The sequence below is a fragment of the Oncorhynchus tshawytscha genome, linkage group LG09 (assembly GCF_018296145.1).
Source record: "Oncorhynchus tshawytscha isolate Ot180627B linkage group LG09, Otsh_v2.0, whole genome shotgun sequence".
Classification (NCBI taxonomy): Eukaryota; Metazoa; Chordata; class Actinopteri; order Salmoniformes; family Salmonidae; genus Oncorhynchus; species Oncorhynchus tshawytscha.
The window spans coordinates 3010223-3037242 of record NC_056437.1 but is presented as its reverse complement, the minus strand read 5'-3'; the positions used below and the strand labels follow the sequence as shown (position 1 = coordinate 3037242).

The 27020-nt window shown below is 46.9% G+C and overlaps 1 protein-coding gene across 1 annotated transcript in view; it reads left to right on the top strand.

Annotated features, from left to right (window-relative positions):
- The window catches only part of LOC112259473 (phospholipid phosphatase-related protein type 1), a 144016-nt gene that overhangs the window by 12671 nt on the left and 104325 nt on the right, over positions 1 to 27020 (top strand). The window contains exon 2 of the mRNA XM_042326368.1: positions 19290 to 19374. Coding sequence (XP_042182302.1) covers positions 19315 to 19374 — 60 coding nt within the window. The 5' untranslated portion in view covers positions 19290 to 19314. The remainder of the gene's footprint in view (positions 1 to 19289; positions 19375 to 27020) is intronic.

Below are 27020 nucleotides of genomic sequence, written 5' to 3'. Positions count from 1 at the left end.
TATTACATGCTAGGTATGTTTGTATGTAGAAGCCAACCACACATGATGCAGTTGGATTTGTATGATCAAATTTGAATGATTGCTTTGCATCGAAACCGAACGCAGGTCATACGAAACGATAGAGACGCGTACTAGAGAGCGTCTGACCCAATTCCGGTCTGCCGAGTGCCTCCTATTGTTTACATATGATAAGGTGCTGTAATGAACGACACCCACGGCCATATGCAAATGTAATTTAATACTCTCCAACTAATGTAGCTTTTTGATTAGCAGTGGCTGAAAGGACCGTAGAGCTGAGAGGATGGCCAATAGATTGGATCTAACACATTTGAGGTGGAGCAGAGCATGACCAGCGACCTAGATGTCGGGAGAATGAGGGTGGAGTGGCTGGGGTTGCAGCTTCAGTTGTGAACGACCCGTGTAGCGTCGAGGTGAAAGATAACACCTTTATTTATTACTTCACAAAGGAGAGAAGTGAAACAGAATTTGGATGAGGGTTGAAGTGGCAAAATGAATAGAGAATGATGAGGAGCAGAGCGGGGGCCGAGGAGGAGGGGGGATGAAATAGAGAATGATGATGAGCAGAGCGGGGCCGAGGAAGAGGAGGAGGGATGAATAGAGAACACAATTACATTTTATCGATTGCAATTTGAATGCACAGAGATACCGTGATGAGATCCATTGTTGTGCCATTCATCCGCCTCCATCACCTCATGTTTTAGCACATTAATGCACATCTCCAATTCGCAAAGATCTGTACACAATTCCTGGAAGCTGAAAATGTCCCAGTTCTTCCATGGCCTGCATACTCACCAGACATGTCGCCCATTGAGCATGTTTGGGATGCTCTGGATCGACATGTACGACAGCGTGTTCCAGTTCCCGCCAACATCCACCAACTTCACACAGCCATTGAAGAGTAGTGGGACGACATTCCACAGACCACAATCAACAGCCTGATCAACTCTGTGTGAAGGAGTTGTGTCGTGCCGCACGAGGCAAATGGTCGTCACACCAGACATTGACTGGTTTTCTTATTCACTCCCCCAACTCTTTTTGTGTCCAGTCACGTGAAATCCATAGATTAGGGCCTAATACATTTCCATTGACTGAATCCCTCATATGAACTGTAACTCAGTAAAATCATTGAAATTGTTGCATGTTGTGTTGATATTTTAGCTTTAATGTATATACTCTATACTCTATATACACAGTTAATCAGCTGACTGGCCAAAATGGCTTGAGGAACATCCTCCGTTCAAGAAATATGTATTTAAAATTGACAAGGTATAATTGACTCGACAGGCTTCCTGTTTCCTGATAGGTCAGGACATCTGTCACAGTGATTCTCCCAGGGGAGAGATGGGATCAAAGTGGCAAATAAGGACAGCCTCATCATCCCAGGATACAGACAGAATCGTTTAAATATAGTGCACTACTTTTGACCACGACCCATAGAGCACAATGTAGGAAATATGGTTCTATGTGGGACACTATCATTGATGCTGATGGTCATCCAACCTATGAATGGTAATACATTACACTGCCAGGGGACGTCACCTATCCTGTCCTGGATATACACACAACAACCCTGTCCTGTCCTGGATATACATACAACAACCCTGTCCTGGCTATACACACAACAACCCTGTCCTGGCTATACACACAACAACCCTGTCCTGTCCTGGCTATACACACAACAACCCTGTCCTGTCCTGGATATACACACAACAAGCCCCTGTCCTGGCTATACACACAACAACCCTGTCCTGTCCTGGCTATACACACAACAACCCTGTCCTGTCCTGGATATACACACAACAACCCTGTCCTGATATCCTGGCTATAAACACAACAACCCTGTCTTGTCCTGGCTATACACACAACAACCCTGTCCTGGATATACACACAACAAGCCCCTGTCCTGACTATACACACAACAACCCTGTCCTATCCTGGATATACACACAACAACCCTGTCCTGTTCTGGCTATACACACAAAAACCCTGTCCTGTCCTGGCTATACACACAACAACCCTGTCCTGTTCTGGCTATACACACAAAAACCCTGTCCTGTCCTGGCTATACACACAACAACCCTGTCCTGTTCTGGCTATACACACTATACACAAAACCCTGTCCTGTCCTGGCTATACACACAACAACCCTGTCCTGTCCTGGCTATACACACAAAAAGCCTGTCCTGTCCTGGATATACACACAACAACCCCCTGTCCTGTTACACACAACAACCCTGGCTATACACACAACAACCCTGTCCTGTCCTGGATATACACACACCAAGCCTGTCCTGTCCTGGATATACACACACCAACCCTGTCCTGTCCTGGCTATAAACACAACAACCCTGTCTTGTCCTGGCTATACACACAACAACCCTGTCCTGGATATACACACAAAAACCCTGTCCTGTCCTGGCTATACACACAAAAACCCTGTCCTGTCCTGGCTATACACACAACATCCCTGTCCTGTCCTGGCTATACACACAACAACCCTGTCCTGACTATACACACAACAACCCTGTCCTGTCCTGGCTATACACACAACAAGCCTGTCCTGTCCTGGATATACACACAACAACCCTGTCCTGTCCTGGATATACACACAACAACCCTGTCCTGGCTATACACACAACAACGCTGTCCTGTCCTGGATATACACACACCAAGCCTGTCCTGTCCTGGATATACACACACCAACCCTGTCCTGTCCTGGCTATAAACACAACAACCCTGTCTTGTCCTGGCTATACACACAACAACCCTGTCCTGGATATACACACAACAACCCTGTCCTGACTATACACACAATGACCCTGTCCTGTCCTGGCATGATGACTCCTTGCTGTCCAGTTTCAACTTCCACCTGACTGTGCTGCTGCTCCAGTTTCAACTGTTCTGCCTTATTATTATTGGACCATGCTGGTCATTTATGAACATTTGAACATCTTGGCCATGTTCTGTTATAATCTCCACCCGGCACAGCCAGAAGAGGACTGGCCACCCCACATAGCCTGGTTCCTCTCTAGGTTTCTTCCTAGGTTTTGGCCTTTCTAGGGAGTTTTTCCTAGCCACCGTGATATACACACAACAACCTGGCTATACACACAACAACCCTGTCACTTCTACACCTGCATTGCTTCCTGTTTGGGGTTTTAGGCTGGGTTTCTGTACAGCACTTTGAGATATCAGCTGATGTACACACAACAACCCTGTCCTGGAAGGGCTACTATAAATAAATTTGATTTGATTTGATTTGATATACACACAACAACCCTCTCCTGTCCTGCTATCCTGGATATACACACAACAACCCTGTCCTGACTATACACACAACAACCCTGTCCTGGATATACACACAACAACCCGGTGTCCTCTGCCTCATGACTGTAGTAACATATGCTGTAGCTGTTGACTCTAGATCAGAGGATCCATGGAGTTACCATTGGTGAACACAGTTCAACACAGTATATCCCTATTATACAATCTATTTTGAGTATGTCAGGGAAGTCCTTTATGTATTATCCAAGGGCATTGAAGTAAACTTCATTGTTAGCTAGACCTACAGCTCAATACCGATCTACCAACGTAGCTATCTCCTCAAGCTAAGACATGGAACGATACAGTAGACCTACAGCTCAATACCGATCTACCAACTTAGCTATCTCCTCAAGCTAAGGCATGGAACGATACAGTAGACCTACAGCTTGATACAGTATGCATATATACAGCTCTGTGTAGTTACACCTCTTCTCTAAGACATGGGTAGTTTGAAGTACTGAAGCCAGAGCTGGGTAGATAAAAGACTAAACTAATCCATATTCCCATTGTCTTCTGACTGATGAGCTATCTGTGCAGACAGTCGTTACGCTCTGTGATGTGAAACCATTGACAGGTTCTTAGATGGGAAGATGGTGATTTGATCTATGTATTTCATGCAAACTATATAGATCTGAGGTTTCACACATATTCCATAGAAGTGGAAATGTATAGAGATACACCATACTTGTGTTACTATAGCGATTTGGATGGGCTGTAATAACACATGTAACATAGTAGCTTTAATAAGGTCCTATTCAAACCACAGAGAATATCCATGTCTTTTTTTGGTCTTTATAAAACGATGTTATAATTTATTGTTTGCGCTCGCATCAAATCAAATCAAATGTATTTATAAAGCCCTTCTTTCATCAGCTGATATCTCAAAGTGCTGTGCAGAAACCCCCAGCCTAAAACCCCAAACAGCAAGCAATGCAGCTGTAGAAGCACGGTAAGTCATTTTCTTAATTGTGCCAGATAAACCTAATAGAGAAACCAAGCCCACCTGTCTGAATGCTGAGCTTCTCACACAGTCACACATTGGTCTGAAACACCAGTTACAATGCTGTGAGAATTACTGAAGAGGAATCGAATAAACCTTCATTTAAATAAAAAAAAATTACGTTGCAAAATAGTTGTTTTTTGAAGCCATGAGAGGGACCAGATCTGGCCAAATAGGTTCTGTATCGGAACAGTCCAAACCGGAGGTTCCGTATAGGTAGAGGTGCCGGATCCTGCTCAAATTAAGCTGTGGCAACAAAAATACGTGGTCCAGATATAGGAATGACACTTTAACATCGTATTCCTTATGATTTATGCTTGGACTGTCTTTTTTGCCATTTATGATACCTGTCCCTGACCTGTTCACCGGACGTGATACCTGTCCCAGACCTGCTGGTTTCAACTCTCTAGAGACAGCAGGAGAGATACTCTCAATGATCGGCTATGAAAAGCCAACTGACATTTACTCCTGAGGTGCTGACTTGTTGCACCCTCTACAACCACTGTGAGCATTATTATTTGACGCTGCTGGTCATCTATGAACATTTGAACATCTTGACCATGTTCTGTTATAATCTCCACCCGGCACAGCCAGAAGAGGACTGGCCACCCCTCATAGCCTGGTTCTCTCTAGGTTTCTTCCTAGGCACAGCCAGAAGAGTTGTTCCTAGCCACCGTGCTTCTACCCCTGCATTCTTTGCTACCCGGGGGTTTTAGGCTGGGGGCCACCCCTCATAGCACTGGTTCCTGACATCAGCTGATGTAAGAAGGGCTTTATAAATATATTTTATTGATTGATTGAATGATTGATTGTGGGTAACTAACTTACAGGTGTAATGTATTTGGGGTTAACTGGGGGTTTACTGGTGTAATGTATTGTGGGTAACCAATTACTGGTGTAATGTATTGTTTATAAATAATTTTATTGATTGATTAATGATTGATTGTTGGTAACTAACTTAATGGTGTAATGTATTGTGGGTAACTAACTTACTGGTGTAATGTATTGTGGGTAACTAACTTACTGGTGTAATGTATTGTGGGTAACTAACTTACTGGTGTAATGTATTGTTGGTAACTAACTTAATGGTGTAATGTATTGTGGGTAACTAACTTAATGGTGTAATGTATTGTGGGTAACTAACTTAATGGTGTAATGTATTGTGGGTAACTAACTTAATGGTGTAATGTATTGTGGGTAACTAACTTACTGGTGTAATGTATTGTGGGTAACTAACTTACTGGTGTAATGCATTGTGGGTAACTAACTTACTGGTGTAATGTATTGTGGGTAACTAACTTACTGGTGTAATGTATTGTGGGTAACTAACTTACTGGTGTAATGTTTTGTGGGTAACTAACTTAGTGGTGTAATGTATTGTGGGTAACTAACTTACTGGTGTAATGTATTGTGGGTAACTAACTTACTGGTGTAATGTTTTGTGGGTAACTAACTTACTGGTGTAATGTATTGTGGGTAACTAACTTACTGGTGTAATGTATTGTGGGTAACTAACTTACTGGTGTAATGTTTTGTGGGTAACTAACTTAGTGGTGTAATGTATTGTGGGTAACTAACTTAATGGTGTAATGTATTGTGGGTAACTAACTTAGTGGTGTAATGTATTGTGGGTAACTAACTTACAGGTGTAATGTATTGTGGGTAACTTACTTAGTGGTGTAATGTATTGTGGGTAACTAACTTAGAGGTGTAATGTATTGTGGGTAACTTACTTAGTGGTGTAATGTATTGTGGGTAACTAACTTACTGGTGTGATGTATTGTGGGTAACTAACTTAGTGGTGTAATGTACGAAGGGCTTTATAAATACATTTGATTGGATTTGATTATGATTGTTTTATTCATTGCATTTCCATGGGCTATATTAGTAAAGGCAAACTCTAATTATTTTATCAAATAAAATTAAACAAATACATACATATATATATATATACAGTACCAGTCAACAGTTAGTTTTTTCTTTATTTTGACTATTTTCTACATTGTAGAATAATAGTGAAGACATCAAAACTATGAAATGACACATATGGAATCATGTAGTAACCATAAAAAGTGTTAATAAAATCCAAATATATTTTATATTTGAGATTGTTGAAGGTAGCCTTGATGACAGCTTGTGTGTGTGTGTGTGTGTATGTGTGTGTGTGTGTGTGTGTGTGTGTGTGTGTGTGTGTGTGTGTATGTATATATATATATATACACACACACACCTGAAGGGGTCGTAAACTTCTAAATCAAACGGCTTACACTTTTAGAGTAACTAGCATTGCAAAGGTTAATCCATCCTTTTCTAATTAAAAATCTCTCCCTAATTTCTGAATCACACTTGTAACGTCAGTAGGCTTCTATACTTTGGAGTCGGAGGGGCAGGTAGCCTACACACGCACACACAGTGGCAAAGATATTCAGCTGGCAGGCAGACAGACACTGGAATACGTTTTCTTTGCATAGGGGCTTTGTTGCATTTTTTTGTGGTACTGGAAAAAATATGCCCGGAATGTAAAATAACGTCATTCCCATTATTTTAAAATAACGATTCTGTTCCGGAACAGTGTAGATCACTTTCGTTCCTGGTTCTGATTCTGTTCCTCAAAGTTTTCTGTTCTGTTCCCTGAACCTGTTCAAACCCTTGGTTTTAATTACTTAATAGTTCATAGTTGATATCATTAAAATCACTTGGACTAATTGGTAGGTCTACCATTGCTTGCTATTTCTGCGAACTGTCATTATTCTCCCTCCTCATGACGCAGAGAAAGGAGAAAAGATATTCAAGATATCTGGGTTTTTGGTAATGAAATTACAAGACATAACTTAAGGTGAACAGTTTCTCTAAAACTATATATATATATATATATATATATATATATGTTGATATGAGTTGGCAGGGGTCTTTACGTCAACACTATTGTATTTTAATGTATTTCTGACAGCGTTTTAAGACTTTTCTGGTTTATTATTTTCTAACACCCTTTTCCATCTGTTCATGAAATCAAAGCCTACCCTTATGCCTCGTTTTTAAGATGGAAAATGGTTGAAACATTGATCTATGTCTTCATTTCCCTAAAATATAGACTCTTAGATTTCATTTGAACTTCATTTGTTGGTGCTCATGGATCCTTATTTAGATGGAAATACCCAATAATGACGAATTACAACAGAAATAATATATAAAAGTGTAGTGTTGATGTGGTGTCGGAAAGGTATCGATGCTTGTCAGTCAGAGTCAGCGTTATGCCTCCTGGCAGGTTGATGATACCTTCCTGGCAGGTTGATGATACCTTCCTGGCAGGTTGATGATACCTTCCAGGCAGCTCGCTGCTGAAGTAAACACACACGGCCCTGAATGATGATGATAAGATGGCAGCACTGAGGATGGAGCGTGTCTTGCCAGTTCCTGCTCGACTTTGCTCTGGGGCTTTTTTTTGCGTGAATTATTACTTTGTTTGCTCAGTATGTTCATGTAATCATTTCCTACGACCGACAAACCCTTCTGGGTCATGAATCTGGAGCTACACACTTCTTCTCTCAGCCTCCCAGATCAGGAATACTACATCCACTACTTTGTTCCCAGCTGACCGAGATGACCGAAGGCAACGCCGCTGACGAAGAAGAGGAAGGAAAGGGGGTCTCCAAGCTAGGCTGAATAGACTGGCTACATGGCCTCCTCTTCCTTGTATCCTGATGGCTAATGTCCAGTCACTGGAACAGAAACGTTGTGAACTCAGAGCATGGTTTCATGCATTGAGGAATATACAGTGCATTCGCATAGACCCCTTGACTCTTTCCACATTTTGTTACGTTACAGCCTTATTTTAAAATTGATTAAATAATTTTTTTCCTCATTAATCTACACACAATACTCCATAATGACATCACAATACCCCATAATGACATCACAATACCCCATAATGACATCACAATACTCCATAATGACATCACAATACCCCATAATGACATCACAATACTCCATAATGACAAAGCAAAAACAGGCTTTTAGAAATGTTTACAAATGTATTCAATATAAAAAAATGTATCACATTTACATAAGTATTCCGACCCTTCACTCAGTACTTTGTTGAAGCAGCTTTGGCACCAATTACACCCTCGAGACTTCTTGGGTATGACGCTACAAGGTTGGCATACCTGTATTTGGGGAGTTTCTCCCATTCCTCTCTGCAGATCCTCTCAAGCTCTGTCAGGTTGGATGGGAAGTGTCGCTGCACATCTATTTTCAGGTCTCTCCAGAGATGTTAGATCGGGTTCAAGTCCGGGCTCTGGCTGGGCCACTCAAGGACATTCAGAAGGCACTCCTGCGTTGTCTTGGCTGTGTGCTTAGGGTCATTGTCCTGTTGGAAGGTAAAACTTCGCCACAGTCTGAGGTCCTGAGCACTCTGGAGCAGGTTTTTATCAATGATCTCTCTTTACTTTCATCTTTCCCTCAATCCTGACTAGTCTCCCAGTCCCTGCCACTGAAAATCCTCCCCACAGCATGATGCTGCCACCAGCATGCTTCACCGTAGGGATGGTGCCAGGTTTCCTCTAGACATGACGCTTGGAGTTCAGGCCAAAGAGTTCAATCTTGGTTTCATCAGACCAGAGGATATTGTTTCTTATGATCTGAGAGTCTTTAGGTACCTTTTGGCAAACTTCAACCAGGCTGTCATGTACCTTTTACTGAGGAGTGGCTTCCATCTGGCCACTCTACCATAAAGGCCTGATTGGTGGAGTACTGCAGAGATGGTTGTCCTTCTGGAAGGTTCTCCCATCTCCACAGCAGAACTCTGGAGCTCTGTCAGAGTGACCATTGGGTTCTTGGTCACCTCCCTGACCAAGGCCCTTCATCCCTGATTGCTCAGTTTGGCCGGGCGGCCAGCTCTAGGAAGAGTCTTGGTGGTTCCAAACTTCTTCCATTTAAGAATGATGGAGGCCACTGTGTTCTTGGGGTTTTCCGATGCTGCATAATGTTTTAGGTAACTGTGCCTCGACACAATCCTGTCTCGGAGCTCAACGGACAATTCCTTTTACCTCATGCCTTGGTTTTTGCTCTGACATGCACTGTCAACTGTTGGATCTTATATAGACAGGTGTGTGCCTTTCCAAATCATGTCCAATCAATTTAATTTACCACAGGTGGACTCCAATCAAGTTGTAGAAACATCTCAAGGATGATCAATGGAAACAAGATGCACCTGAGATTAATTTAGATTCTCATAGCAAAGGGGCTGAATATTTATGTAAATTGGTTATTATTATTTTTAAAAATTGGTGCAAAAAAAATATAAAAACCAGTTTTCTCTTTGTCATTATGTGGTATTGTGTGGTATTGTGTGGTATTGTGTGTAGATTGATGAGGACAATGTGTTTAAAAAAATCACTTTTAGAATACATCCGGATGTAACAAAATGTACAAAAAGGGACGAGGCCTGAATACTTTCCATCAGTCACAGGCTTCACTGGGAAATAGGAAATGTGTTGATGATGTTGTACCCGCAGTAACAATCCGGACATACCCCAACCAGGAACCCTGTGTGAACGGAGATATCCATACCATGCTGAGAGACTGTACTGCAGCATTCAATGTTAGCAGAACGAACCCCGGGGACGCGGTGGTGTGCGACCCATACAAGGCAAGCAGGTACGAGCTCCACAAATCCATTTGGGACGCGAAGACAACACAGACTAAAACTGGAATTCAACTCAGGCTCATGACGCTTGTAGCAAGGACTACAGACTATCACAGACTACAAAGGCAAATCCAGCTATGCGATTCTCACCGAAGCCTTCCTCCCAGACGAGCTTAACACATTCTATGCTGACTTCGAGGCAGACAAAATTGAGCCATGCAGGAAGACTCTCTCTGCTCCGGACAATTCATGGGCCTTCGCTCTCTGGGGCTGATGTGAGGAAATCTCTCAGGCTGAATATTTAACTCTATTCTTCCCTCCAAGCTCAACTCCAAGTTCAGAGCCCTGTGTCTGGACACCTAGCTCAGAGCCCTGGGTCTGGACACCTAGCTCAGAGCCCTGGGTCTGGACACCAAGCTCAGAGCCCTGGGTCTGGACACCAAGCTCAGAGCCCTGGGTCTGGACACCAAGCTCAGAGCCCTGGGTCTGGACACCAAGCTCAGAGCCCTGGGTCTGGACACCAAGCTCAGAGCCCTGGGTCTGGACACCAAGCTCAGAGCCCTGGGTCTGGACACCAAGCTCAGAGCCCTGGGTCTGGACACCAAGCTCAGAGCCCTGGGTCTGGACACCAAGCTCAGAGCCCTGGGTCTGGACACCAAGCTCAGAGCCCTGGGTCTGGTCACCAAGCTCAGAGCCCTGGGTCTGGTCACCAAGCTCAGAGCCCTGGGTCTGGACACCAAGCTCAGAGCCCTGGGTCTGGTCACCAAGCTCAGAGCCCTGGGTCAGAGCCCTGGGTCTGGACACCAAGCTCAGAGCCCTGGGTCTGGACACCAAGCTCAGAGCCCTGGGTCTGGACACCAAGCTCAGAGCCCTGGGTCTGGTCACCAAGCTCAGAGCCCTGGGTCTGGACACCAAGCTCAGAGCCCTGGGTCTGGACACCAAGCTCAGAGCCCTGGGTCTGGACACCAAGCTCAGAGCCCTGGGTCTGGACACCAAGCCCTCAGAGCCCTGGGTCTGGACACCAAGCTCAGAGCCCTGGGCCTGGACACCAAGCTCAGAGCCCTGGGTCTGGTCACCAAGCTCAGAGCCCTGGGTCTGGACACCAAGCTCAGAGCCCTGGGTCTGGTCACCACCCTCTGCAACTGGATTCTAGATTTCCTGATGGGCAGACATATTGTGAGGATTGGCAACAACACCTCCACACTGACTCTGGGGACCTAGATAATAGTTACAGGGAGAGGAGGGACCTAGATTATAGTTACAGGGGAGAGGAGGGACCTCAGATAAGCTCAGAGTTACAGCTCAGAGGGGCCTGGACACCAAGCTCAGGCCCTGGGGGAATCAGAGTTAGCTCAGAGCCCTGGGGAGACCCTCTGCAACTGGGACCTGATGGGCAGATAATAGTTCCACACTGACTCTGGGGAGAGGAGGGACCTAGATAATAGTTACAGGGGAGAGGAGGGACCTGGGGAATAGTTACAGGGGAGAAGATTGACCTGGTGAATAGTTACAGGGGAGAAGAGGGACCTGGTGAATAGTTACAGGGGAGAGGAGGGACCTAGATAATAGTTACAGGGGAGAGGAGGGACCTAGATAATAGTTACAGGGGAGAGGAGGGACCTGGTGAATAGTTACAGGGGAGAAGATTGACCTGGTGAATAGTTACAGGGGAGAGGAGGGACCTAGATAATAGTTACAGGGGAGAGGAGGGACCTAGATAATAGTTACAGGGGAGAGGAGGGACCTAGATAATAGTTACAGGGGAGAGGAGGGACCTGGGGAATAGTTACAGGGGAGAGGAGGGACCTAGATAATAGTTACAGGGGGGAGGACCTGACAGACCAACACCACCATCACTCTTGTGAAGACGGTGCAACAGCAGCTCTACTTCTTAAGGCGGATTAAAAATACTACCGCTGCACTGTAGAGAACATCCTGATTTGGTTTCATCATGCCCTGGTATAGGACCTTCTCTGTCCACGACCGCAACGCCCTCCAGCAGGTAGTGAAGACAGCCCAGTACATCACTGGGACCGTGGCCCTCCAGCAGGTAGTGAAGACAGCCCAGTACATCACTGGGACCGTGGCCCTCCAGCAGGTAGTGAAGACAGCCCAGTACATCACTGGGACCGTGGCCCTCCAGCAGGTAGTGAAGACAGAGCTGTTCTCTCCCTTACTGTCGGGCAGATGGTATCATAGCATGAGGTCTGATACCAACAGGCTCAGAGACAGTTTCTATCTACAAACCATCAGACAGTATCAGAGCATGAGGTCTGATACCAACAGGCTCAGAGACAGTTTCTATCTACAAACCATCAGACTGTATCAGAGCATGAGGTCTGATACCAACAGGCTCAGAGACAGTTTCTATCTACAAACCATCAGACTGTATCAGAGCATGAGGTCTGATACCAACAGGCTCAGGGACAGTTTCTATCTACAAACCATCAGACTGTATCAGAGCATGAGGTCTGATACCAACAGGCTCAGGGACAGTTTCTATCTACAAACCATCAGACTGTTGAACACTTGAATTGGACTGACCACCTGCTCTGATTCTACACAGCTTAGTACACATGTTCACACACACACACACACACACACACACACACACACACACACACACACACACACACACACACACACACACACACACATCACAATCACAACCCCCCACCCCCTCCCCCAACACACATGTAAATATTGGACTATAGATTGTAAATATTGGACTATAGACTGTACCCTCCTGTATTATTCTTGTGCTAAAATATATTTATTCTACTGAGACATTTACTTTATGTTCATCATTTTTATTATGTCTCATTGTTTTTTCATTGTCGAGAAGGAACCTGCTATAAGCATTGGGTTGGGCGGTGAATACCACGCGTATCTGGTACAGATGACTAATACAACTCAAAACTGAAGCAGAGGGTGTTGAACGGCACTCCGTAGAGATAAGAGTATCATAGATCACCCCGAGTGTCGACACAACCCAAATAAAACGGCTTTTAGTGAGACAACCGACAGAACTCTCTCCTGTGTGTGTGTTTTAGTGAGACAACAGACAGAACTCTCTCCTGTGTGTGTGTTTTAGTGAGACAACAGACAGAACTCTCTCCTGTCTGTGTGTTTTAGTGAGACAACAGACAGAACTCTCTCCTGTGTGTGTTTTAGTGCGACAACAGACAGAACTCTCTCCTGTGTCTGTGTTTTAGTGAGACAACCGACAGAACTCTCTCCTGTGTGTGTGTTTTAGTGAGACAACCGACAGAACTCTCTCCTGTGTGTGTGTTTTAGTGAGACAACCGACAGAACAGAACTCTCTCCTGAGTGTGTGTGTTTTAGTGAGACAACAGACAGAACTCCTCTGAGACCTGAACTCTCTCTGTGTCTGTGTTTTAGTGAGACAACAGACAGAACTCTCTCCTGTGTGTGTGTTTTAGTGAGACAACCGACAGAACTCTCTCCTGAACTCTCTCCTGTGTGTGTTTTAGTGAGACAACAGACAGAACTCTCTCCTGTGTCTGTGTTTTAGTGAGACAACCGACAGAACTCTCTCCTGTGTGTGTGTTTTAGTGAGACAACAGACAGAACTCTCTCCTGTGTGTGTGTTTTAGTGAGACAACAGACAGAACTCTCTCCTGTGTGTGTGTTTTAGTGAGACAACCGACAGAACTCTCTCCTGTGTGTGTGTTTTAGTGAGACAACAGACAGAACTCTCTCCTGTGTGTGTGTTTTAGTGAGACAACAGACAGAACTCTCTCCTGTGTGTGTGTTTTAGTGAGACAACAGACAGAACTCTCTCCTGTGTGTGTTTTAGTGAGACAACAGACAGAACTCTCTCCTGTGTGTGTGTTTTAGTGAGACAACAGACAGGTCTTGTGGGTGCTCTGCTGTATATCGCGATACACATTAGTATCGTGGCAAGGAAACAAAACACAAAGCAGATTTAACTTCTTTAGGAAAACAGCCCTGATGTTGGAAACAAACATCATTATGTTGTCATCCAGAGTCACAATAGTTTGTTTTCTTGTTTACTAATGCCCCCTAGCCCAGAGAGGTTATTTTCCAAGCTATAGCACACAATATTTTACATACAGCAGGTTTGTAAAGGACCAAAGAAAAGGTCTGCTTCGTGTTTTCATTTTTGCCATGGAAAAAATATAATATTGCGATACCCAGACCTGTGGATGTAGATCAATCTGTAGATGTTAAGAGACCCAGACCTGTGGATGTAGATCAATCTGTAGATGTTAAGAGACCCAGACCTGTGGATGTAGATCAATCTGTAGATGTTAAGAGACTCAGACCTGTGGATGTAGTTTCATCTGTAGATGTTAAGAGACTCAGACCTGTGGATGTAGTTTAATCTGTAGATGTTAAGAGACTCAGACCTGTGGATGTAGTTTAATCTGTAGATGTTAAGAGACTCAGACCTGTGGATGTAGTTTAATCTGTAGATGTTAAGAGACTCAGACCTGTGGATGTAGTTTCATCTGTAGATGTTAAGAGACTCAGACCTGTGGATGTAGTTTCATCTGTAGATGTTAAGAGACTCAGACCTGTGGATGTAGTTTACTGTAATAATCACAGTGTGTTTGTTTTAGTCTGACAATTAAGTGATAATGCCAGAGAACATATGGTGTTTGGAGGATATGTGGTTCACTCCAGACCTGTCTGCCCTTGACCAGCACAAAAACATCCTGTGGTGTTCTGCATTAGCATCGAATAGCCCCCGTGATATGCAGCTGTTCAGGGAGGTTAGGAACCAATACACACAGGCAGTTAGGAAAGCTAAGGCTAGCTTTTTCAAACAGAAATTTGCATCCTGTAGCACTAATTCCCAAAAATGTTGGGATACTGTAAAGTCCATGGAGAATAAGAGCACCTCCTCCCATCTGCCCACTGCTCTGAGGCTAGGAAACACTGTTACAACCGACAAATCCACTATAATTGAGAACTTTCCACATGGCTACCCCTACCCCGGTCAACTGCCTAGCACCCTCCACAGCAATCCGCCCAAGCCCCCACCATTTCTCCTTCTCCCAAATCCAGATAGCTGATGTTCTGAAAGAGCTGCAAAATCTGAACCCCTACAAATCAGCTAGACAATCTGGACCCTCTCTTTTTTAAATTATCTGCCGAAATTGTTGCAACCCTTATTACGAGCCTGTTCAACCTCTCTTTCATATCGTCTGAGATTTCCAAAAGATTGGAAAGCTGCCGCGGTCATCCCCCTCTTCAAAGGGGGTGACACTCTAGACCCAAACTGCTACAGACCTATATCCATCCTACCCTGCATCTCTAAGGTCTTCGAAAGCCAAGTTAACAAACAGATTACCGACCATTTTGAATCCCACCATACCTTCTCCGCTATGCAATCTGGTGTCAGAGCTGGTCATGGGTGCACCTCAGCCACGCTCAAGGTCCTAAACGACATCATAACCGCCATCGATAAGAGACAATACTGTGCAGCCGTATTCATCGACCTGGCCAAGGCATTCGACTCTGTCAATCACCACATTCTTATCGGCATACTCAACAGCCTTGGTTTCTCAAATGACTGCCTTGCCTGGTTCACCAACTACTTCTCAGACAGAGTTCAGTGTGTCAAATCGGAGTTGTCCGGACCTCTGGCAGTCTCTATGGGGGTGCCACAGGGTTCAATTCTCGGGCCGACTCTCTTCTCTGTATACATCAATGATGTCGCTCTTCTGCGGGTGATTCTCTGATCCACCTCTACGCAGACGACACCATTCTGGATACATCTGGCCCTTCTTTGAACACTGTGTTAACTAACCTCCAGACGAGCTTCAATTATCACTTTTATACAACGGTTTACCAACATATTCAAATAATGATTGACATATTTTCATAAACTTTACTATTTCACGAGATATAGTCCCGACACAAATCTAAGGTTGTTACCCAAGCCAGCTGGCTGTTTGTTCTGTTGGTTCGGTTGCCAGAGACACGACCCAGTTGTTCTGTATCTTTGGACGTGACCCAGTCGTTCGTTCTAAATGTTACATTGCCGTACTCGCAACTAACAGCGCAGCCAGGAAAACAGCAAATTAGCTGCATTTTCATTTGTTTAAGGTGTTTTCTAAAGACATTTATTTGGACACATCTTTAACGATCAGCTAATGAGGCGCAATTTCACTTGGCATAGAAAATGTGCTCCCTCCTCTGTTCAGAGGAGCTAGCCAACAACACAGCCAACAACACAGCTAAACAACATAGCTAAACAACACAGCTAAACAACACAGCCAACAACACAGCTAAACAACACAGCCAACAACACAGCTAAACAACACAGCTAAACAACATAGCTAAACAACACAGCCATCAACACAGCTAAAAAACACAGCTAAACAACACAGCTAAACAATACAGCTAAACAACACAGCTAAACAACACAGCTAAACAATACAGCTAAACAACACAGCTAAACAACACAGCTAAACAACACAGCTAAACAACACAGCTAAACAACACAGCTAAACAACACAGCTAAACAACACAGCTAAACAACACAGCTAAACAACACAGCTAAACAACACAGCTAAACAACACAGCTAAACAACACAGCCAACAACACAGCTAAACAACACAGCTAAACAACACAGCTAAACAACACAGCTAAACAACACAGCTAAACAACACAGCTAAACAACACAGCTAAACAACACAGCCATCAACACAGCTAAACAACACAGCTAAACAACACAGCCAACAACACAGCCAACAACACAGCTAAACAACACAGCCATCAACACAGCTAAACAACACAGCTAAACAACACAACCAACAACACAGCTATACAACACAGCTAAGAACACAGCTAAACAACACAGCTAAACAACACAGCCAACAACACAGCTAAACAACACAGCTAAACAACACATCCAACAACACAGCTAAACAACACAGCCAACAACACAGCTAAACAACACAGCTAAACAACACAGCCATCAACACAGCTAAACAACACAGCTAAACAACACAGCTAAACAACACAGCTAAACAACACAGCTAAACAACACAGTCAACAACACAGCTAAACAACACAGTTAACAACACAGCTAAACAACACAGCCAACAACACAGCTAAACAACACAGTAAACAACACAGCTAAACAACACAGTTAACAACACAGCTAAACAACACAGTTAACAACACAGCTAAACAACACAGCCAACAACACAGCTAAACAACACAGCTAAGAACACAGCTAAACAACACAGCTAAGAACACAGCTAAACAACACAGCTAAACAACACAGCCAACACAGTCACTTCACACGGGAGCTGAAAGACTGTAAACTAGCTGCACTTGGTTTCCTTTGACCTGGTTTCTATTGACATGTATTTGTGTATAGATCCATAAAAATGATACTGATTCATGATTTCAACTGGTTGAGAAAAGCTGCCTGTATGTCTCGTCCCGACTCCTGACACGATCATTACTATGGGACAGCTGGAGATCCAATTTCAATATTGAAACAATGTAGGAAATGTCAGAGGGACAGACAGCAAGATTTATTCAAATCTCCGCTGTTGGAAACCAATTGCATGTCTAAAAGAAAGGGGAGATAATGTCTAGATGCTTTTTACAGTTTTACAAGCTATACATTGTCTGACTGGGCATTTTAACGTCGTAGATTTAGCCGTTGGCAACTTGTGGAATAGACACTGGCTGGAATGGGGTTATAACCATTCAGCATTGAAGATTAGACCCAGCTGTTGGGTATGAGGCATTTCCTCTCCTCTGTGTGTGAGTGAGTGTGAGTGTGAGTGTGAGTGTGTGTGTGTGTGTGTGTGTGTGTGTGTGTGTGTGTGTGTGTGTGTGTGTGTGTGTGTGTGTGTGTGTGTGTGCGTGCGTGCGTGTGTGGAATCAATCACAGCCTCTCTCATGTCAGAACTCATTATCTGCCACATTAGTTATAACATCACTCAGTCATGTCAGATCTCTGTTCTCTTCTCTCTCCTCTTCCTGTCCTGTGTTCCTCCAGCCGTCATTAGCTCTCTTCCTGTCCTGTGTTCCTCCACCTGTCATCAGCTCTCTTCCTGTCCTGTGTTCCTCCACCTGTCATCAGCTCTCTTCCTGTCCTGTGTTCCTCTACCTGTCATCAGCTCTCTTCCTGTCCTGTGTTCCTCCACCTGTCATCAGCTCTCTTCCTGTCCTGTGTTCCTCCACCTGTCGTCAGCTCTCTTCCTGTCCTGTGTTCCTCTACCTGTCATCAGCTCTCTTCCTGTCCTGTGTTCCTCCACCTGTCATTAGCTCTCTTCCTGTCCTGTGTTCCTCTACCTGTCATCAGCTCTCTTCCTGTCCTGTGTTCCTCCACCTGTCATCAGCTCTCTTCCTGTCCTGTGTTCCTCCACCTGTCATCAGCTCTCTTCCTGTCCTGTGTTCCTCCACCTGTCATCAGCTCTCTTCCTGTCCTGTGTTCCTCCACCTGTCATCAGCTCTCTTCCTGTCCTGTGTTCCTCCACCTGTCATCAGCTCTCTTCCTGTCCTGTGTTCCTCCACCTGTCATTAGCTCACTTCCTGTCCTGTGTTCCTCCACCTGTCATCAGCTCTCTTCCTGTCCTGTGTTCCTCCACCTGTCATCAGCTCTCTTCCTGTCCTGTGTTCCTCCACCTGTCATCAGCTCTCTTCCTGTCCTGTGTTCCTCCACCTGTCATCAGCTCTCTTCCTGTCCTGTGTTCCTCCACCCGTCATCAGCTCTGTTTTCTCAGTGAGAGAAGGAGAGTATATGTCAGTGTCCATTCTGATTCCCTGATTCCTAAGTTCCTGGAGTCGTGAACCCTCCCTCTCTCTCTTTCAAGACTCGACTAGTCTATTTGGTTAATCATCTATGTATACAGCAGGAGAGAAGTGTCATATTGTTCACATGAAGCCCCTCTATCCTGTGTGTTGTTCACATGAAGCCCCTCTATCCTGTGTGTTGTTCACATGAAGCCCCTCTATCCTGTGTGTTGTTCACATGAAGCCCCTCTATCCTGTGTGTTGTTCACATGAAGCCCCTCTATCCTGTGTGTTGTTCACATGAAGCCCCTCTATCCTGTGTGTTGTTCACATGAAGCCCCTCTATCCTGTGTGTTGTTCACATGAAGCCCCTCTATCCTGTGTGTTGTTCACATGAAGCCCCTCTGTCCTGTCTGATTGTGTTTTGTATCTCTTTGTCTTGTCCAATCAGTTTATGTCTTGAGATTAATTCCCGACTCGAGGAATCGGAATCAGAATGGTGTCCAATATTTGTGGATATTAACAGTTGTCTCCTTTTCCTCCTGTAGATTGAGGATCTCCGACTGAGACACCATGGCTTCTGACAACACACAGCGCAGTTACTCCATCATCCCATGTTTCATCTTCGTAGAGGTAAGACCGTCTGTCCGTCTGTCTGGTGTTACCTAATAACAGGTTGTTCAGTGATCATAGAGGTAAGTCTGTCTGTCTGTCTCAGTGAGTGCTGTACTGTGTGTGTTTGGTATTATAATGTTTCTAGCACATGTAGAGTTAAGTCGATTTAGGAACATTCTCTCACCCTCTCTCACCCCCTCTCTTTCTCACCCCCTTCACTATCCCCCCCTCTCTCTCACCCTCTCTCTCACCCTCTCTCACCCCCTCTCTTTCTCACCCCCTTCACTATCCCCCTCTCTCTCACCCTCTCTCTCACCCTCTCTCACCCCCTCTCTTTCTCACCCCCTTCACTATCCCCCTCTCTCTCACCCTCTCTCACCCCCCTCTCTTTCTCACCCCTTCACTATCCCCCTCTCTCTCACCCTCTCTCTCACCCCTCCTCTCTCTCTCTCTCTCTCTCTCACCCTCCCTCTCTCTCTCTCACCCCTCCCCTCTCTCTCTCACCCTCCCTCTCTCTCTCTCACCCATCCTCTCTCTCTCTCACACTCTCTCACCCTCCCCCTCTCTCTCTCACCTCCGCTCTCTCTGTCTCTCTCTTTGTGTCTGTTTGAGACAATGTTTTCAGCTCCATATTTAATTAACAGTTCTGCCAAAGCCTTTTAATCACAGTGAACCATCTTGAGACGCTGTACATCAAAGCCTTTGGCTTTGAACGACATGCTTTGCGTATCGCATTCACCATTCTGTCAATTATTTTCTCTTCTCTCTTTCTCAATTCACACTCTCTCTCCTCCCTCCCCCTCTCGCTATCTCCTCTTCTCCCTTCTGCCCTATCTCCTCTCCTACCTCCTCTCCATCTCCTCTCTCCATTTCCTCTCCTCCCTCCCCCTCTGTCTCCTCTCCTCCCTTCCCTTCTCCATCTCCTCTGCTCCCTCCCTCCCTCCCCTCTGTCTCCTCTCCTCCCTTCCCTTCTCCATCTCCTCTCCTCCCTCCCTCCCCCTCTCTCTCCTCTCCTCCCTTCCCTTCTTCATCTCCTCTCCTCCCTCCCCCTCTGTCTCCTCTCCTCCCCTCCCCTCCCTTCCCTTCTCCCTCCCTCCCTCCCTCCCTCCCTCCCTCCCTCCCTCCCTCCCTCCCTCCCTCCCTCCCTCCCTCCCTCCCTCCCTCCCTCCCTCCCTCCCTCCCCCTGTCCCTCCCTCCCTCCCCTCTGTCTCCTCTCCCCCCTGTCTCCTCTCCTCCCCTCCCTTCCCTTCTCCATCTCTCTCCCCCCACCCCTCTATCTCCTCTCCCCCTCTCCTCCTCTCTCTCCTCTCTCTCCCCCACCCCCTCTCACTCCTCTCTCTCTCCTCTCCTCCCTCCCCCTCTCCATTTTCTCTCCTCCCTCCCCTCTGTCTCCTCTCCCCCCCCCACCGTCTCTCTCTCCTCTCTCTCCTCTCCTCCCTCCCCCTCTGTCTCCTCTCTCCCCCACCGTCTCTCTCTCCTCTCTCTTGGTCTCTCTAAATCTTCTGTTTCCTCTCTGTCATCTTTCCATAGCTGTGTTTACCTATAGATTCTGCCAGTAGGCAACTAGAACGTTATTATATAGAGGCATGATGAGGCTCTGTGTCGGGGAATAGGAGGAGGGTGACAATTTCATTGAAATCACAGCTTAATGTCTATTCATCTTTGTGTATAATATATATATATATGTAGTGGGACAACATTTCACAGGCCACAATCAAAAGCCTGATTAACTCTATGTGAATAAGATGTTGAGCTGCCTAGAAGGCCAGCATCCCGGAGTCACCTCTTCACTGTTGACGTTGACACTGGACAGAGGATCTCTGACTATTAGGCCAGCATCCCGGAGTCACCTCTTCACTGTTGAGACTGGACAGAGGAACTCTGCCTATTAGGCCAGCATCCCGGAGTCACCTCTTCACTGTTGAGACTGGACAGAGGAACTCTGACAGAGGATCCTGACTAGAAGGCCAGCATCCCGGAGTCACCTCTTCACTCTTCACTGCATTGAGTCGCCTCTTCGCTGTTGAGACTGGACAGAGGAACTCTGCCTATTAGGCCAGCATCCCGGAGTCACCTCTTCACTGTTGACGTTGAGACTGGACAGAGGATCTCTGACTAGAAGGCCAGCATCCCGGAGTCACCTCTTCACTGTTGACGTTGAGACTGGACAGAGGATATCTGACTAGGCCAGCATCCCAGAGTCGCCTCTTCACAGTTGAGCCTGGACAGGGGATCTCTGACTAGAAGGCCAGCATCCCGGAGTCACCTCTTCACTGTTGAGACTGGACAGAGGAACTCTGACTAGAAGGCCAGCATCCCGGAGTCGCCTCTTCGCTGTTGAGACTGGACAGAGGAACTCTGCCTATTAGGCCAGCATCCCGGAGTCACCTCTTCACTGTTGACGTTGAGACTGGACAGAGGATCTCTGACTAGAAGGCCAGCATCCCAGAGTCGCCTCTTCACGTTTGAGACTGGACAGGGGATCTCTGACTAGAAGGCCAGCATCCCGGAGTTACCTCTTCACTGTTGAGACTGGACAGAGGATCTCTGACTAGAAGGCCAGCATCCCGGAGTTACCTCTTCACTGTTGAGACTGGACAGAGGATCTCTGACTAGAAGGCCAGCATCCCGGAGTTACCTCTTCGCTGTTGAGACTGGACAGAGGATCTCTGACTAGAAGGCCAGTATCCCGGAGTCAGCTCTTCACTGTTGACGTTGAGAGACTGGTGTTTTACAGGTACTATTTAATGAAGCTGCCAGTTGAGGACTTGTGAAGCTGGTTGAAAGAATGCCAAGAGTGTACAAATCTGTCATCAAGGCAAAGGGTGGCTACTTTGAAGAATATAAAAATATATTTGGATTTGTTTAACACTTTTTTGCTTACTACATGATTCCATATGTGTTATTTCATAGTTTTGATGTCTTCAATATTACTCTACAATGTACTGACCTTTAGTCTCATCTGACCAAAGAACCTTCTTCCATATGTTTGAGGAGTCTCCCACATGCCTTTTGGCGAACACCAAACGTGTATTTAATTGTTTTCTGGCCACTCTTCCGTAAAGCCCAGCTCTGTGGAGTGTACGGTTTAAAGTGGTCCTATGGACAGATACTCCAATCTACACTGTGGAGCTTTACAGCTCCTTCAGGGTTATCTTTGGTCTCTTTGTTGCCTCTCTGATTAATGCCCTCCTTGCCTGGTGGGCGGCCCTCTCTTGACAGGTTTGTTGCCTCTCTGATTAATGCCCTCCTTGCCTGGTGGGCGGCCTTCTCTTGACAGGTTTGTTGCCTCTCTGATTAATGCCCTCCTTGCCTGGTGGGCGGCCCTCTCTTGACAGGTTTGTTGCCTCTCTGATTAATGCCCTCCTTGCCTGGTGGGCGGCCTTCTCTTGACAGGTTTGTTGCCTCTCTGATTAATGCCCTCCTTGCCTGGTGGGCGGCCCTCTCTTGACAGGTTTGTTGCCTCTCTGATTAATGCCCTCCTTGCCTGGTGGGCGGCCCTCTCTTGACAGGCTTGTTGCCTCTCTGATTAATGCCCTCTTGCCTGGTGGGCGGCCCTCTCTTGACAGGTTTGTTGCCTCTCTGATTAATGCCCTCCTTGCCTGGTGGGCGGCCCTCTCTTGACAGGTTTGTTGCCTCTCTGATTAATGCCCTCCTTGCCTGGTGGGCGGCCCTCTCTTGACAGGTTTGTTGCCTCTCTGATTAATGCCCTCCTTGCCTGGTGGGCGGCCCTCTCTTGACAGGTTTGTTGCCTCTCTGATTAATGCCCTCCTTGCCTGGTGGGCGGCCCTCTCTTGACAGGTTTGTTGCCTCTCTGATTAATGCCCTCCTTGCCTGGTGGGCGGCCCTCTCTTGACAGGTTTGTTGCCTCTCTGATTAATGCCCTCCTTGCCTGGTGGGCGGCCCTCTCTGATTAATGCCCTCCTTGCCTGGTGGGCGGCCCTCTCTGATTAATGCCCTCCTTGCCTGGTGGGCGGCCCTCTCTGATTAATGCCCTCCTTGCCTGGTGGGCGGCCCTCTCTTGACAGGTTTGTTGCCTCTCTGATTAATGCCCTCCTTGCCTGGTGGGCGGCCCTCTCTGATTAATGCCCTCCTTGCCTGGTGGGCGGCCCTCTCTGATTAATGCCCTCCTTACCTGGTGGGCGGCCCTCTCTTGACAGGTTTGTTGCCTCTCTGATTAATGCCCTCCTTGCCTGGTGGGCGGCCCTCTCTTGACAGGTTTGTTGCCTCTCTGATTAATGCCCTCCTGCCTGGTGGGCGGCCCTCTCTTGACAGGTTTGTTGCCTCTCTGATTAATGCCCTCCTTGCCTGGTGGGCGGCCCTCTCTGATTAATGCCCTCCTTGCCTGGTGGGCGGCCCTCTCTGATTAATGCCCTCCTTGCCTGGTGGGCGGCCCTCTCTGATTAATGCCCTCCTGCCTGGTGGGCGGCCCTCTCTTGACAGGTTTGTTGCCTCTCTGATTAATGCCCTCCTGCCTGGTGGGCGGCCCTCTCTTGACAGGTTTGTTGCCTCTCTGATTAATGCCCTCCTTGCCTGGTGGGCGGCCCTCTCTTGACAGGTTTGTTGCCTCTCTGATTAATTCCCTCCTGCTTGGTGGGCGGCCCTCTCTTGACAGGTTTGTTGCCTCTCTGATTAATGCCCTCCTGCCTGGTGGGCGGCCCTCTCTTGACAGGTTTGTTGCCTCTCTGATTAATGCCCTCCTGCCTGGTGGGCGGCCCCTCTGATTAATGCCCTCCTTGCCTGGTGGGCGGCCCTCTCTTGACAGGTTTGTTGCCTCTCTGATTAATGCCCTCCTGCCTGGTGGGCGTCCCTCTCTTGACAGGTTTGTTGCCTCTCTGATTAATGCCCTCCTGCCTGGTGGGCGGCCATCTCTTGACAGGTTTGTTGCCTCTCTGATTAATGCCCTCCTGCCTGGTGGGCGGCCCTCTCTTGACAGGTTTGTTGCCTCTCTGATTAATGCCCTCCTGCCTGGTGGGCGGCCCTCTCTTGACAGGTTTGTTGCCTCTCTGATTAATGCCCTCCTGCCTGGTGGGCGGCCCTCTCTGATTAATGCCCTCCTTGCCTGGTGGGCGGCCCTCTCTGATTAATGCCCTCCTTGCCTGGTGGGCGGCCCTCTCTGATTAATGCCCTCCTTGCCTGGTGGTCAGCCCTCTCTGATTAATGCCCTCCTTGCCTGGTGGGCGGCCCTCTCTGATTAATGCCCTCCTTGCCTGGTGGGCGGCCCTCTCTGATTAATGCCCTCCTTGCCTGGTGGGCGGCCCTCTCTGATTAATGCCCTCCTTGCCTGGTGGGCGGCCGTCTCTGATTAATGCCCTCCTTGCCTGGTGGGCGGCCCTCTCTGATTAATGCCCTCCTTGCCTGGTGGGCGGCCCTCTCTGATTAATGCCCTCCTTGCTTGCCTGGTGGGCGGCCCTCTCTGATTAATGCCCTCCTTGCCTGGTGGGCGGCCCTCTCTGATTAATGCCCTCCTTGCCTGGTGGGCGGCCCTCTCTGATTAATGCCCTCCTTGCCTGGTGGGCGGCCCTCTTTGATTAATGCCCTCCTTGCCTGGTGGGCGGCCCTCTTTGATTAATGCCCTCCTTGCCTGGTGGTCAGCCCTCTCTGATTAATGCCCTTCTTGCCTGGTGGGCGGCCCTCTCTGATTAATGCCCTCCTTGCCTGGTGGGCGGCCTCTCTGATTAATGCCCTCCTTGCCTGGTGGGCGGCCCTCTCTGATTAATGCCCTCCTTGCCTGGTGGGCGGCCCTCTCTTGACAGGTTTGTTGCCTCTCTGATTAATGCCCTCCTTGCCTGGTGGGCGGCCCTCTCTGATTAATGCCCTCCTTGCCTGGTGCGGCCCTCTCTGATTAATGCCCTCCTGCCTGGTGGGCGGCCCTCTCTGATTAATGCCCTCCTGCCTGGTGGGCGGCCCTCTCTGATTAATGCCCTCCTGCCTGGTGGGCGGCCCTCTCTGATTAATGCCCTCCTGCCTGGTGGGCGGCCCTCTCTGATTAATGCCCTCCTGCCTGGTGGGCGGCCCTCTCTGATTAATGCCCTCCTGCCTGGTGGGCGGCCTCTCTGATTAATGCCCTCCTGCCTGGTGGGCGGCCCTCTCTGATTAATGCCCTCCTGCCTGGTGGGCGGCCTTCTCTTGACAGGTTTGTTGCCTCTCTGATTAATGCCCTCCTGCCTGGTGGGCGGCCTTCTCTTGACAGGTTTGTTGCCTCTCTGATTAATGCCCTCCTGCCTGGTGGGCGGCCTTCTCTTGACAGGTTTGTTGCCTCTCTGATTAATGCCCTCCTGCCTGGTGGGCGGCCTTCTCTTGACAGGTTTGTTGCCTCTCTGATTAATGCCCTCCTGCCTGGTGGGCGGCCTTCTCTTGACAGGTTTGTTGCCTCTCTGATTAATGCCCTCCTTGCCTGGTGGGCGGCCCTCTCTTGACAGGTTTGTTGCCTCTCTGATTAATGCCCTCCTGCCTGGTGGGCGGCCTTCTCTTGACAGGTACACTCTACACACAGGTACACATTACACTCTACACAACACACTGAGCTATTCCTGGATTACACTCTACACAACACACTGAGCTACTCCTGGATTACACTCTACACAACACACTGAGCTACTCCTGGATTACACTCTACACACTATAGTCATCCATCCTAGACTGTAGTATTCTATAGTCATCCCCCCTAGACTGTAGTATTCTATAGTCAGCCATCCTAGACTGTAGTATTCTGTAGTCAGCCATCCCAGACTGTAGTATTATATAGTCAGCCATCCTAGACTGTAGTATTCTATAGTCAGCCATCCTAGACTGTAGTATTATATAGTCAGCCATCCTAGACTGTAGTATTATAGTCAGCCATCCTAGACTGTAGTATTCTGTAGTCAGCCATCCCAGACTGTAGTATTAAATAGTCAGCCATCCTAGACTGTAGTATTCTATAGTCAGCCATCCTAGACTGTAGTATTATATAGTCAGCCATCCTAGACTGTAGTATTCTCTAGTCAGCCATCCTAGACTGTAGTATTAGTCAGCCATGCTAGACTGTAGTATTCTGTAGTCAGCCATCCCAGACTATAGTATTAAATAGTCAGCCATCCTAGACTGTAGTATTCTATAGTCAGCCATCCTAGACTGTAGTATATATAGTCAGCCATCCTAGACTGTAGTATTCTCTAGTCAGCCATCCTAGACTGTAGTATTCTATAGTCAGCCATCCTAGACTGTAGTATTATATAGTCAGCCATCCTAGACTGTAGTATTCTCTAGTCAGCCATCCTAGACTGTAGTATTCTCTAGTCAGCCATCCTAGACTGTAGTATTCTATAGTCAGCCATCCTAGACTGTAGTATTATATAGTCAGCCATCCTAGACTGTAGTATTCTAGTCAGCCATCCTAGACTGTAGTATTATGTAGTCAGCCATGCTAGACTGTAGTATTCTGTAGTCAGCCATCCCAGACTGTAGTATTAAATAGTCAGCCATCCTAGACTGTAGTATTCTATAGTCAGCCATCCTAGACTGTAGTATTATATAGTCAGCCATCCTAGACTGTAGTATTCTCTAGTCAGCCATCCTAGACTGTAGTATTATGTAGTCAGCCATGCTAGACTGTAGTATTCTGTAGTCAGCCATCCTAGACTGTTGTATTCTATAGTCAGCTATCCTAGACGGTAGTATTA